At 39.3% G+C, this 14,657-nt stretch overlaps 1 protein-coding gene across 1 annotated transcript in view; it reads right to left on the bottom strand.

The window, feature by feature from the left end:
* The window catches only part of NPHP3 (nephrocystin 3), a 40,550-nt gene that overhangs the window by 11,561 nt on the left and 14,332 nt on the right, over positions 1 to 14,657 (bottom strand). The window contains exons 10-21 of the mRNA XM_045004410.1: positions 12,176 to 12,279; positions 11,293 to 11,407; positions 10,278 to 10,421; positions 9,645 to 9,742; positions 9,145 to 9,247; positions 8,014 to 8,096; positions 6,622 to 6,760; positions 5,057 to 5,221; positions 3,647 to 3,744; positions 2,917 to 3,039; positions 2,036 to 2,225; positions 1,635 to 1,876 (exon numbers count right to left, since the gene is read on the bottom strand). Of these exons, the coding sequence (XP_044860345.1) occupies positions 1,635 to 1,876; positions 2,036 to 2,225; positions 2,917 to 3,039; positions 3,647 to 3,744; positions 5,057 to 5,221; positions 6,622 to 6,760; positions 8,014 to 8,096; positions 9,145 to 9,247; positions 9,645 to 9,742; positions 10,278 to 10,421; positions 11,293 to 11,407; positions 12,176 to 12,279 (1,604 nt within the window). The remainder of the gene's footprint in view (positions 1 to 1,634; positions 1,877 to 2,035; positions 2,226 to 2,916; positions 3,040 to 3,646; positions 3,745 to 5,056; positions 5,222 to 6,621; positions 6,761 to 8,013; positions 8,097 to 9,144; positions 9,248 to 9,644; positions 9,743 to 10,277; positions 10,422 to 11,292; positions 11,408 to 12,175; positions 12,280 to 14,657) is intronic.

Genomic DNA, 14,657 nt, shown 5'->3' with positions numbered 1-14,657 from the left:
GCACAAATCCCCCTGAAAGTCACCTATCAGGTTTCAGAGCGGTAGCCGTGTTAGCCTGTATCAGCAAAAACAACGAGGAGTCCTAGTGGCACCTTAGAGACTAACACATTTATTTGGGCCTAAGTTTTCAAGGGCTAGAACCCACTTCATCAGATGCATGAAGTGGAAAATACAGGAGCAGGTATAAATACATGAAAGGATCACGCATTTTGTCAAAGATGGAAGTATGCAAAATGCTTATGACTGCGTTAGGGGTGTTAACAAGTTAGCAAGGTTATTCTGTTACCCCTCCCTCTTAGTGGGTGTTGGAATCCTGCATAGAAATGCTGACTAGTTGTAGACAGCATGTCTTAATTCCACCCCAAATGTAAACAGATGCAAGCTGCTTTCTGCATAGAGAGAACTGAGTAAGACAAAAACTCTAAAGCCAATGCTAGAAACTTCCTAGTCTGAAGGAGAAACTTAGGCTGAACTATTATGTTATTGCCACTGCCCTTAAAAGAAAATCCCCAAGAAACAGGAGTGAGTTTGAACACAAATCTAGAGTGCGTTCTGCAACTGAGACGGTAAGGAATCAGAGTCTTGGTTTTCCATGATTTGGTTGGGGAGTAGTTTGCAGAGGAAGAAAGAGGAGAATTTTGGCAGTTTCCTCTAGAATTACATGCAAGTACAGGAGCTTGATCTGCAGAGTCAACAGTACAAACTGTACCAAGGAACTTTTTGAATGAGTGTTACACCGAAGTACATTTCCCAGGGGAGGACTCCTTCCCTTTCTCCCCTCACCAATATCACTAGCCTACTTGCAATGAGCACTGGGAAAGGATTTGCCTCATAAGTGGTGTCAGGATATTTCAGTATATTAAAGTATGTGTTGGAGAAGAAGGATGTTCTTGTCCTTAAGGCACTGCATTAGGACTAAGGAGATCTGGGTTTTGTTCCTGGCTCCACCAGAGACTTACTGTCACATTGAAAAGGTCACTTAATACATGTGCATTAAAGGGTAAATTAAGGGTAAATCATTTTGCTCATATGTAAAACTTCCCTACTCCATAGACATGGTGTTAAAATAAAACAAGTAGGATTTGGATACATTTATCCTTTGGAAAACCCATAGAAATCTGCAACCGGACTTGTAAATTCTACCTACACATTTGCCTGGGGCTAGTAATTTGTTTTTGATGGAAAAGAAAAATCTCCTTAAGATATTTTTCCCTGTTATCATCAGTCACAAGGTAAAGACAGGTGAGTAGATGCTGCTGTTCTTAATAAATAAATAATAATAATACCACCTACCTCCTGTGTTTGGGCTTAAGTATTCACAACCATTTTGCGAGGGTGACAATTGTATCAATACAAGGGCATTTTTAAAAAAGATTACTTTGTTATAACTATATATTTGAATAATGCACAAATGTTTACTAATCTTTTTCTAGACCCCAAATCTTTTTCTAGATTCCTCCTCTTGAAAGAAACACATAGTTCTCATTAATATTAATAGCAGTTCTGCACATGCATCAAAAGGAAGTTAAATCTATTAAAATGTGTAATTGTAGAAACAAATAGACAATGTAACAACCTCAAAAGACTTGCATGTTATGACAAATCCAGGAAATCACCACTACTATTAATCTTACTTGTTCTGTTTCTGGTATAATGTTGCAAGTGCATCCAGTTCACGAGCAACCCTGGGATGTTCAGCCCCATAAGCATTTTCAGAGATTTCCAGAGCCTGCTTATATAACTGCTCAGCATTTCCAAACTTCTTCCACTGCACATATACTCCTGCTAACTGATGGAGGGACTGTGCTACCCTGGGATGATCTGGATCCAGTGCAGTCTCCCGAATTTCCAGAGAACGCTGCAGAGGAGCAACTGCCTGTAATAAAGGAGTTGAGAATGTGACTAGAGCCGGTAAGATAATGTACAAAAAACACTGCAACACAAAACATCTTACCAAGCACATACTATGCTCTGCTTAAATTCCTTGCTTGCTTGCTGTTACAGGGTATTCCCTTTGGTTCCTAGATGCACTTACCTGGCTGAGAAGGCCTAGATCTTTTAAGAATCGTCCCAGAGTTTCATAAAGATCAGCCAGACGGATCATACTTTCCTCTCCCTCACAGCTTTTCTCATATTGCTTTAGAGAGTCAAAATACTCTGCTGCCATTGAACTCTTATCTTTTCCGACAAGCTGCCAGTAACTCAGTAATTCTGCAAAATGCCCCCTGTTTTAACATGAAAAGTAAGAAGTAAAATACAGAACACCAAATCTCCATGCTCAGAACCAGCTACCAGGCTGGATGACAGGGTGCAAGGAATGGGGAATATGCATGTCAGGAATTTTCCCTCATGCTGCAAAGCAGCTCTGTGAAGGCTATTGTAGTTCAACAGTCAGAATGACCTATGCAGCACCTTACTGGTCTTCCAACTGTGAAGCAGTGGAAGGACAGAGGGTCTCAGCATGACAGTGGATTCACTGCCCCGCCCCCTGGTGCACCTACACACTACCATGTTCAGAGCACCCACAAGCAGGGTTCACGCTACACCAGGATATACCTAGGTGCACAAAAGGGATCGGCTGCAATGGAACAGCACTGGTTCCCATGCCTTGGGTGCTTTGCAACCAGCCAGCCAGGCAGAGTATCCCATAAGTGGTACCTCACTAGATATTGCCATATAACTTTATGCTTTGCTATTTCTCACCACCCTTTCAGTTAGCACCCTTCAGCCAGCTTTCAATCTCTGCCATAGGGTTACATACTGGCCTAGTAAATTTCTTCCATATTTGTACATTTTATCATTTCTATTATTTATTTTTTAAACAAAACATTAAAGACACTTTATTTCATGCCTTTAACTTAACACTAAACCATTTCAGTATGTTTATACAAACGAAGGCCCTGGCTACTCTATTACCTTTTGTAAAGATTCTGAGATACAAAGAGGTTCAGGAGACACTTGTGTAGCTTCTGCTTGTTGCCTTGTTGTTGGAAAAGCCAAGGAAGTTCATCTGCACTTCTCCAAGTCACTCTGCCTTGACTAATGGAAGAAAAGCAACCAAAATAAAATCCTTTTCCATTCCTAACATTTAAAATTATAGGGCTTGATTTGGAAAATAGTAAGTCATACAACTACATGGACAAACAACCAGTTAGCCTCTTAGATCACCAATTACCTGACTTGTGTATGCAATTTCCCACCCCCTTTTTGTGAAAAGGAGGTCTATAATATGAAACTATTAACTAAAGCTTGAATCAAAGATCCAAAGTCTGTCTTTGACTCTTTACAGATTACAGATTATTAACAGATCTACAAAACTCATGAAACCCAAGGTAATACAAAAACAAAATGTCCCCAAGTTATCCTTAGACTGGTCAGCACACCCTCGTTTACTGACATGTTTTCATGCAAACAAAAGTTTTACAAAAGGGCAAACCCTGTACCCTGTGCATAGCCTGAATTTCTAGGCTCTGTGCCCAGATGGTCCATGAGAGCTGAGGAAGGTATTGTTTCCTCCAGCATAGATTGCTCCTGTGTTCTCAGGCCTATAGTACCTGTGTTTCCTCTGTGTCCCCCCTCTCCCTGGCAGATTAGTATGGCTATAAAGACTATAACATTTCTTGTGTTCTGAGGAGTTCTGAAATACCTTAGCTGCACGGTGAAGTAGTCTATTAGTTTTCCTCTATAAGTAGAAATAATATTTTGACCTTCTTCCATGTATTCTAGTCTCACCGTTTCCCAAGCCTGAAAAAGAGAGTTATAGTAATCAATATATGTCTGTTACATACTAACAATGCATGGGGCTCCCTACAAGACACAAAAGGGAAACAAGGATCTTGTGCTGAGGAATTTTAAATCTTTCTTTTTTTTTGCTAAAGGGATCTTCAACTTGAAAGCAAATCAATTTTTTAAAAATGAGTTAAGAGAAGCTACAAAGGCCCAAGGGATTTAAGAAGAGGAAATATATCATATTGTGGGAGAGGGAGTGGGGAAAGGAGGAAGCCTGATATTTATTTTTCTCAGTAACAATTTCATTGGGTCTTTCATGTTCCCCTTGACCTTGGAAACTGTAACTCTTTTGGTTGCCACTAACATCATCGTTCTCAAATAGCCTCCCAGGCTTTGCTGGGAAAGGGGAAGATAATGGAGGTACAACTGATAATGTATATTTACTTTTTGTGAAACTAATAAAGTTATACATTGTTGGCATTCAACTATACTATAAACAAAGTACTAAATTAGGCTAAAGCTCCTAGATTTATCACTTGCTTAAAAATTATCCTCCTCCTTTCCCCTTCAATTCTGGCTTGATTTTTAGTAGACAATATTTTCTCGGACCGCTAGAGTTAGCAATCAATGAGAAAGCAACTTTTGAATGCTGATGGAGAACAACATTGATCATCCTGGTAAGAATTCTCAAGATAGCAGACACTGACATCAGATCAGAACTGAAGAGAGAAAGAGTGGGAGAGAAGACAAGCAAATAAACAAAATTATGTAGTTTAAAGGCTATCTAGTTAACCACCAGAGCTAGAAATTAATGCATAACTGGCAACTTGGGAATCTCCCGCTTTCCATGGCGTACATCATTTATTTCTAGTCTTGTTGGTTCTCTAAACCTTAAAAATGGTCACACCTTTTAGACCAGCAGTGCTCTTTAGCACTGGTCCAGGGCTTAATAAAGGACTGGTCCTGGACCTTGGAGCAATGAATTTTTTATTCCGAGGAGGGAAAAAATACAAACACGTAGTATGGCTTTGCAATCATTCAAATAGTTAAGAATAACGCAGGCACAAAAAAACAACAAACACTTTGTAGACTAAGTCAATGACAATTACATAAAAAAATTAAACAGACTTATATAGTATGCTTGTGTGTCTAAGGGAAGACAGCAGGCCATACTGCTTTGATTTACCTTGTTGTAAATCTAGAGAAACATAAGTGGATTCAAAGTTACTCTTGGAGTTACACCAATGTATTTAAGAGCAGAGTTTGGCGAAATATTTCTAATTTAGTGGAGTATTATTTGCATATGTCTAAATGTATGGAATCTTACCTGGAGGTGCTGAAACTTTAGCAAACCACAGCCATATGTCAGCATACACATCTTGTGCAGACTGTGAACTAGAGAGGCTAACGTGGCACAGGATAGTTCGGGATAAAGTTCCATCAGCTCTGATTCACTCACTCCATTGTGGCTAACACTGATGAGACAGAGAACCTGTGTAGCCAAAACATTAATGCTTTCATAAGTTTAACAACTGCTCAATGAGTAACTCAGGTATATTGAATCCCAAGATAAATACTGAATGCCAGGTTTTAAAACATAATATAGGCTTCCTTGATACATGTAGTACACAAAGTACATAGGACAGTTACTGGGGGTGGGGTGGAAAACAGGCTTCACAAATTAATTCCACCTAAAGATGAAGTTATGGATGTACAATTCAGGCAAAATTCTGCTCGGTTACACTGGTGTCAATCTGGAATCAATCTTATTGGCTTCAGTGGAATGACTGAATGATTTATACTGGAGTAAATAAAGGCAATATTGGGCCAACATGGCTAATAAGACAGTGACTTCAGAAATCTTTCCAAAAATATACAAAACCATGTCTCTAGTGAACATTGTTACCCAAGCATTCTAGAAATATTTATGTAGTTTTTAATATAGTAACTGGTTTAAAAAATAGGGACTATTTAGATTGGAAACATTATAGAAAGGGTAAAGTATTCATCTTTGGGGTCCCCATATAAGACTGTTATGCAAATTTGTCAATTTCCATTTTACTACAGCAAATTAAATACATATTTTATCCTTCAAAAGGTGTTTTGTTGAAGCAATAAGGGAACTTCAGATATTGCAGTTGTTCGAGACGCTATTCAGTACAATATAAATATCTTAATCTCATAAGAACTACATGCACCAAAATTGCCTGCAAATACAATTATAAGTATTACAGCTGTCACTTTCTGAGACAAATTTGTCCCTCATGTAACTTCAATGAGATGGATTTGGCTATTAACTTTTTTTTCTTCTTAGAATAACCCAAACATTAGATACTGGCTCTTGAATGTTTGTGGATCAATATCTTAACAGAAGGGCAACAAGATGGAGCACTACTTAAGTGCCTGCTATAGACCACCAAATCATAGTAGAGAACAGGATGACTGGCTCCTTAAGCACCTATCTATAAAGTATAGAGGGAAAAAAGCTGTTATTATGGGGACTTCAATTTGAGTGACATATGGTGGAGGGCTCAGTTCTAAAATGTCCTCAGAATTTCTAAAAGTTACAGATGATTATTTCCTAACTCAAGAAGTGTTTAATCCAACACAGGGAAATTTTGTATTAGACCTTTTCTTGACTGAAAGGAATTGACCACAGAACTAAATATTTGTGGTTACTTGGTTTAAGTGAGCATAGCTTGATTATATATGTTATGTGCAGAACAGGACACTGTCCAATCTAGCGCTATATATATTTGGCACTTTAAAAAAGGCCAATTTCACACAACTGAAAAGTCGTCAAATACTTTGTTTTTATTTAATTCACAGAAACTCATCCAGAGGAAAGGGAACATGTTTCTTCCAAAAGTTTCCATTGCATTGTTGGCTTACCTCTCTCATAAGGTGTTTGTCTTTATCGTTCAGCATGGACTCCTGAACTGATCTCAGAATAAGTCCATACAGTGATACTGTATCTTGACACTGGAAACACTGTTGAAGGATTTCATCAATATTTCCTGCACTTCCAGCACTGAGCGAATAGACAAGATTAGCTTTTTTAATATGTTAAATTTGACAACCACAAAGTGCATTTAAGCTATTAAAGATCTTTATCTTGTGAAGTGCTATGTGCCCTCAACTCTTACTGGCTTCAGGAGGTACATCCGACGAAGTGGGTATTCACCCATGAAAGCTCATGCTCCAATACGTCTGTTAGTCTATAAGGTGCCACAGAACTCTTTGCTGCTTTTACAAATCCAGACTAACATGGCTACCCCTCTGATACTATTTTATAAAGTGTGTCTCCAGCAGCAACTAAGCAACTAAAAATATAATATTTAAATAATAAAGAACAAGCAGCAATTGTGAGCCACCAATCACAAGCGTCCTCCCCTGGAGTCTCTAAAGTGAGACTGATGGTCTTTTAAAAAGATATGTGCTGGATCAGCCACAAGTTGCTGTGCTCAGTTATGTTCTTTGACACAGTAGGGAGGATGAATCCTCTCCACCTGCAGGTGAAATCTTATGTCCTGTATTACGCAGGAGGTCAGACCAGAGGATCATAGTGGTGCTCCCCAGTTCTTAAAATCTTATGGACTCATCTATATGGCCCCGAAGTTTGGACTATGTGGGTGTGAAGTGTTCCACTGTAACTGTCCCGTGTGGACACTGCTAGCGCAAACTAAAAGGTACTTAGTTCACATTAACATAAACCTGTTTGAAGAGGAATACATTAATACACACTAGCTACCTTTTAGTTCATACTAGCAGCAGCATTCTCATGGTGCACACTGGAGTTTACACCCACATAGTCCACACTGCAGCGCAGTGTAGACACAGTCTAGGATGCAAAGCATCAGGCACATCAGCCCACAGACAAAGCACCTCTCAATATAAAAGGAATACTTCCCAATTAATATTTAAAAAGGGAATAAAGGGACTGACAGCTACAAAAAGAAGAGTGAAGCAAAAGGATGGAGAGAGACCTGGATTTGGTTCCTGGATTCAGAATAGGGAGAGGATAATATACTATATTCAGATTCAGTGGGTACCTAAATATTAGCATCAAAATGGGACAGACCATTAATTCTGTAAAGTGCTGCTTTCTTTTCCTTTTTATAGAAAAATGGGGAAAATAACTTTCTATTTTTTTCTGCTAAAGCAGTTTCATCTCAACAAAGAATAATTCTTTTTCAATTGAACATTTTCTGATATGCTGATAAAGCAATTTGTATTTTTAAAATCCACAGACTCGCACAATAATGTCAGGCCATCTCAACTTACCAAGCAATCATTTTGCCCAAAAGAGTGACATACAAAGCATTGCAAGTTGTGGCAGAACGACAGTGTTTCTCAAGTTTCTTCTCCTAAGACAAGTGTTTAAAGAAACATTATAAGCCAATGTAATATTAAGCACTCTGAAGAGTTAAGGATTTGACACTAAAACACAGATTGTGGATGTTAAAAAAGCACATCATGACTAGTGTAAAAAACGTTGTGTGTTTTTCCATCATGTGGGATATATGTAAGTGAAGGCTTCCTTTCAAGTTAAGGATCAAATAGGGCTAGATCATCTCAAGAGATGATCTGCACCTTGTTAGTATCAGGCTCCATGGATAGGATTCAAAATGGCTTCCTTGTATATGTCCAAGCATTTTTACTGCAAATACATATTATTACTAAAACAGGAGGACGTCTGCAGAAAGATGGGTAAAAGTATAGTTCCTTTACTAGTAATTTATACTATTCCATCCATAGGCGCCAACTTTCTCTGGCACCGGTGGGTGCCTGCGCTCCCCGGCCCCTTTCCCTGCTCCTGGCCCCGCCCCAACTCCACCCTTTCCCCGCCTCTGGCCCCGCTCCCATCCCAACCCCATCCCCAAAGTCCCTGCCCTAACTCTGCCCACTCCCTGCCCCTATTGGATCCCTTCCCCAAATCCCTGCCCCGGCCCCGCCTCTTCCCACAGCGCGCCACGTTCCCCCTCCTCCCCACTCCCTCCCTGCCCCGCGAATCAGCTGTTTTGCAGCACAAGCGCTGGGAGGGAGGAGGGAGAAGCAGGATGTGGCAGCGCGCTTGCGGAGGTAAGCTGGAGCGAGGGGGCAGGGCGGGGAACTGCCGGTGAGTGCTGAGCACCCACCAATTTTTTTCCGTGGGTGCTCAAGCCCCAGACCACCCACAGAGTCGGCGCCTATGATTCCATCTGAATTTGGTGCTATCAGCCTCTGGATACAAATATTTACACCAAATCCTGTGTAAAATGGCTATAAGTTAACTAAATAAAACACATTTTCCTGGCTATTGAAACATTAACAAAAATAAGCTTTTGTCAGCTCATTTTACTCTTCCACATCTTTATAAAAATTTGTACTAGACTCTAGAGTGAAATACTTTCAACAGAATTACAACAGACATACCTGTTCTTTGGTCAATTTAACATCTGCACAGCTACATTCTGCACTAATGAGACGTTTCACATCTTTAGAATTCAATGGCTCAAGATGAAGAGTTGGCCACAACCTTTTAGTGGGAGAGAACAAAATGACACTAAAATCCAGCAAAATAGTATGTGAAAGAAAAGAGATCTAACTACTTGAAGGGGGGAAAAAAGAAGATACCAATGCAGAAATCTGAAACTACACTCTTCTGCTGTTAAAGGATTTTAATAATACAAAGTCACATTTGTATTTTAACCTTGCCCTAAGACAGATGATTACATCAAAGTACTGGAAGTCTGCAAGTGCACATGCCTACGTTTAATATGCATTATAATATGTTCAGTGGGGAAAATCCAAATCCAAAATTCCCACCGACTTCAGTGGGTAAAAAATCAGATTCAGATTTTATTCTGCAACATATATATAATAAGTATATTCAAATCCAGGCTACTTTGAAACCTCCCCAAAGAACAACATACCTCCATGCCTGAGGACATGTTTCCACGTTCACAGATACAATCACCCTTACATTCACTGGCAGGGGATCTATCAGCCATTTCATATGTTTTTCAGCTTGCTTAAAAACAAGTTTCAGAGCATTAATTCAAAATTCATTAAAAACAAATGCCACAAATCACTATCATCTCATTAACTGTTCAGCCCAGTGAAAACAATCTTCCTTGCCTCCGTTCTCTTAAAATTGTTCAGGACCACATTTCTTATATAGAGCCAAACTCCCCTTTTTCTGTGCACCAGCATGGTGACAACTTAAGTAAAGTAGTTAGCATGGTGTCATGTAGACTCTCACCACCTACAGATTGGATACGTGACCTGACCCACAAATCAGTTCATAATTTTGGATCCACCCCCAGCAGATAATGCAATGAGACAGATCAAAAGGCAACGTGCTCTGGCAAATTCCAGAAATACAAAGTTTTATAGATAAATCAAATGACAATTTAATTAATCTAGTAAAACTGCAAAATAATTTTCTACTTATTTTCTCTCTCATAGTAAACTTATTGTTTTACTGTCTCACTGTCACTACTAACCTGATACATCACTCCAAGTTTATTTTGCACTTGTAAAGGCTAACTAGGTTGGAAATGTACCTGTATTTGGTCTATAGAGTCAATAATTATGATAATGCTGCCTTGGTGACGAGCAGAAAGTTTTTCCAGCCAACGAGGAAATTCTTCCAAGAGCTTAGCTGGATCCAATGTTAAAGGTGACACTAACCAAGAATGCTGCATGAGCTGCAAAATTAAAAACATGCATAAAAATATTGCATCTTAAGAAATGCTTAGGGGAGTTGGACAGAAAGAAACAGGTGGACAGAAGATAAAATCATTCACTCCTGGGGAGCTGATTTCAAACAAGTCCATACAAAGTTGTTTTCCCTTCACTGCATATAAGGAGCAAGACATTTTTAAAAAAGGAGAATGTTTTTTGAAGTTCTTATATATTTAATTTTAGATAGACAACGTGAGGTTAAAAATCCCATGGGACCATCTGAGGAATAAGAAGTGTGGAAAAGGTATAAATAAAAATGTGTAGGCTTTTAACAACACAGGGAAGAGCTGATTTAATCTTTCTGAAGGGCTCAGTCCTGTGCAGCCCTGAGTGATTTCTTTTGAAGATAAAGAGAGCTCAGATCCTGGCAGAATCAGGCCCCTCATTTATTCCACACATATCAGACATGTACTTCTAAAACAAATTAACACAGAAGAACAATAGTCCAACTACAGTGTGGTGCTAACTGGCAAATGCAGCTACAGGTTTCTCAATGCATAGACAAAACAGATGCCATCTGCTTCTTTTCTTGGCTACATGGCAGGAAATAGTAAAAGAAGCTTATGTGGCTTTCTTTATAAACCATCAATATTTTTCATCTGAATCAAAATTGATGACAATGTATTATGAAAAGCCTCAGAGAGGATATTTTAATTTATTTCTGATATATGATCAACTCAACAAAATGGGGGCAATCATCATCTGTATCACCCTGATTTGGTACAGAAGGGCCATAAGAACTTTAAATAGATTCTCTCTCTCTCTCACACACACACTCACACACACACACACAAAATGAATAATGCTATATGTGCTAAACAATAACTAGAGTACCTTTAAAGTAAGCCGTTTAATTATTAGTGCAGATTCTGAACTGGCAGACATGGGTCTCCCAACAAAGTGATAGAGAATTAGTGTGTTTGGTGAATGCTTCTGTTGCAGTTGAATCCTAACGGGGCAAAAAAAAACCACACACACATTCCCAATAGCCCACATTTTTGCAAATATATTCTTATTTCCAATAAATATTATTGTAGATTTGTCAAATGTAATTATACATTTTAGCTTGGCATGTGCAGCATATACATAATAAAATAAGTCAGACAATTAATCATCCATAATTAAATATTTTACATCAGAATTTTCACTTTTGATCTCCATTGGACTAGAGGGATTTTCAGATACTCGCTACATTCACAGATTACAAAGATAAAACATCAAAAAGAGGAGATCCTTGGGGGAGGAGACAGTAATGAATTCCCTGATGGCATCTGCATTCAAGTGTTACTAATCTGAATACTGTCAGTTTATTTTATGGCAGTAGGTTCTATTGTAGATCATGAGAGACTGCAAGATGCATTTCTGCAACAGGTTTCTGGATTTGGATCCTCCCTCCCATTTACCCTCGGCGGGGTGACTTAGCAGAGGTGACACTTTCCCTTGGAGCCACCACCACCCTCATTCTCAGAACAGTGTACAGACCCCTGTGAAGGAGTTGAGGTTTGGGGTTCTCCATGGCACCGTCCCCTGTGGGTTGTAACTGGTGCCTAGAGGGGAACAACTATTCACGTATTACTAAAAACAGAGCTAGACTTTACAGGGTGCTTTTGGAACTTCAGTATTTTTCTAATGCTGGTTTCTCCTGCTACCAATCCAGTGTTGTGCTGTTCTTGTTTGAAGTGTAATTTAAAAAAAGATTAACCATTTTTAAAAATACCATTTTGACAGGAGAAGAGATTTGCCAGAGCCTGGTCCTCCAGACACAAGAAGAGGTGGGATGGGTGCTGGTGCTGCCACTAGATCATTTAGACGTTCATAATACTGCAAACACAACAATTTAAGTTACAATGGCTCCAGTATTAAAGAAATACATATACGAATTAATTAATATACTGATTAATGCATCCTCCAAATATTTAAGCGCACACTTAACTTTAAGAATGTTTAGTTCCATTGAAGTCAAAGGGACTAAGAGTAAAACAAAATATATGGATACAGAAACAAAGTGGTTTTGTTGTTGCTTTTTTAATGGAGAAGAAAGAATGGAAAGTGCTAGAATCACTAAAAACTACTATTTAATACCTCTTCCATAAAACGTTTTAAAGTAGAAAATAATTTTTAAAAATTAGTTTGGGATGAATTTGCAGTACTAATAAATGTGACTGACTAGTGGCACTGGTACAGTAAGACCTAGTACAAGAAGGCATGCAATTCCCCCTGCACCTCTGCTAATGTACTGCAATCTTGGAGTGCCAGACCCCAGTGGTGTTCCAGACTTGTGTCTCATGAGAATGTATTACCAACTGGACTAAATTATTATGTTGTGGTTTTATAAGGTAAGCAAATGTTCATTATGGACTAGAGTGAGACAAAAATTCATTTTGATGTGTGACAAGGCAAATTTGAATGTAGACCTCCGAGAACGGTGGTTAGTGCATTAGGTTTAATTCCCTGCTGCATCACAGACTTCTGTGTGACCCTGGGCAAGTCACTTAGCCTCTCTGTGCCTCAGTTACCCATCACTAAAATGAGGATAATGGCACTGCCATTATCTTCCTGTAGATTTTCTCATCCCTGCTCCCATCATAGAGTATTTTCCAAACTCGCTTTGTGAGGATAAATACAGGCACTCAGACACTATGTTGAAGGGGGCGGGGGCACATAAAAAACTAAGATAGATAGCCAAGGACAAAAGGATAGTGCTCTAATGTTCCATGTCACTTGATCATATGGAACTGGCTATTTTTAGAAGCTACAAATTCTTATAGAGCCAGAAGTACAGAATACTATGAATGAAGAATAGCAGAGCACATTCCTTACAATTCTAAGGAAAGGAATGTTAACTTTTAACTGTGTTAACTTTTTAATTTCCATTTCTAAAGAAAATTAATCAAATTTACTGGAAAAACGGCATTCAAACTTGTCTCTGTTCCAACTTTCATCTCTATTGGAGGCAGCACAGCAGACGGTGTCAGGTTTGACAACATCTGTCAGTGGGAGATGGACAGTTTTCCAGGACTAACTTCTCACATTTGATCCCTATCATTACATTTTTGCATTCCAAAACCTCATGGAAGAGATTCTCTCCCGTTACGGCCTAGCCCCTGAGTGCTGCTGTGGCAGTGTAGAGGAGCCATAAAAGTCCCTGAGCACGGGTTCCCTCGGTACAGGTACTGCATTAATTCAATCCTTTTTAGGTGTATCTGGTTTTGACACTCCTAGTTTTACAAGGGCTTACAGGTGAGGCAGCCCAGGAAGTATTGAGCATTTCAGTACTCCTTTATTTTTAATGTTACTATGTCTTTCTCTCACACAGCTGTCAGCTCACTTAGATTGTAACTAACAAAGAAATTATACTACTTTAACTATTCCCGTATGTTGTTAAAGTGGTGCAACCCCCTAGTGTGAACGCATTTATAGGTGAATGGTATAGCTTATTCGTGTAAAGGGTGGAGGAACAGCTACACTGGTATAAGGCACCTTTATGCTGCTATAACTAGGAGTTACATTGATTTAACTACTTCAGTAGATAATTCATACCCTTAACTGAAATAGTTCAATCAATACAAAAATTGTGGATAGACCAGGGCTTACACTCGACCGCTCGCGAGTCCTGGAACAGGGAGTCTGATCATAGTGCATGGTACAACAGCCATTTTGAGAAGCTCCAGGTTGAAGGGCAGTTCAAAGACAGTCCAGGGAGGACTGCTGTAATTTAGAGCAGTCCCCTCAACTTCCTAAATTACAGCATGGGCCATTTTGATTCCCAATCAGCCCCAAATCCCAGGGACAAAATGATGGCTTATAGCCACCTTTGCCCTGCTTTGTCGGAGCTGTGCTTGTGCGTGCTGCATCTCCAAGAGGCGCAAACATACATTGTCAGCCAGTTCCTCTAGGAAGCACAGCACAGCATGAAAGCACACCGACCTATTCAAACAGCAACATAACTCCCCACCAGAGGCGCTTTTCACAGATTCCTCTAGATCAGGGGTAGGTAACCTATGGTACGCGTGCCAAAGGTGGCATGCGAGCTGATTTTCAGTGGCACTCTCACTGCCCAGGTCCTGGCTGATCCGGGGGGCTCTGCATTTTAATTTAATTTTAAATGAAACTTCCTAAACATTTTAAAAACCTTATTTACTTTACTTACAACAATAGATTAGTTATATATTATAGACTTATGTCTCTCAACTGGTAAA

The sequence above is a fragment of the Mauremys mutica genome, chromosome 2 (genome assembly GCF_020497125.1).
Source record: "Mauremys mutica isolate MM-2020 ecotype Southern chromosome 2, ASM2049712v1, whole genome shotgun sequence".
Lineage (NCBI taxonomy): Eukaryota > Metazoa > Chordata > Testudines > Geoemydidae > Mauremys > Mauremys mutica.
Note: the sequence above shows the minus strand (reverse complement) of the source record. Positions and strands in the feature narration are given on the sequence as shown.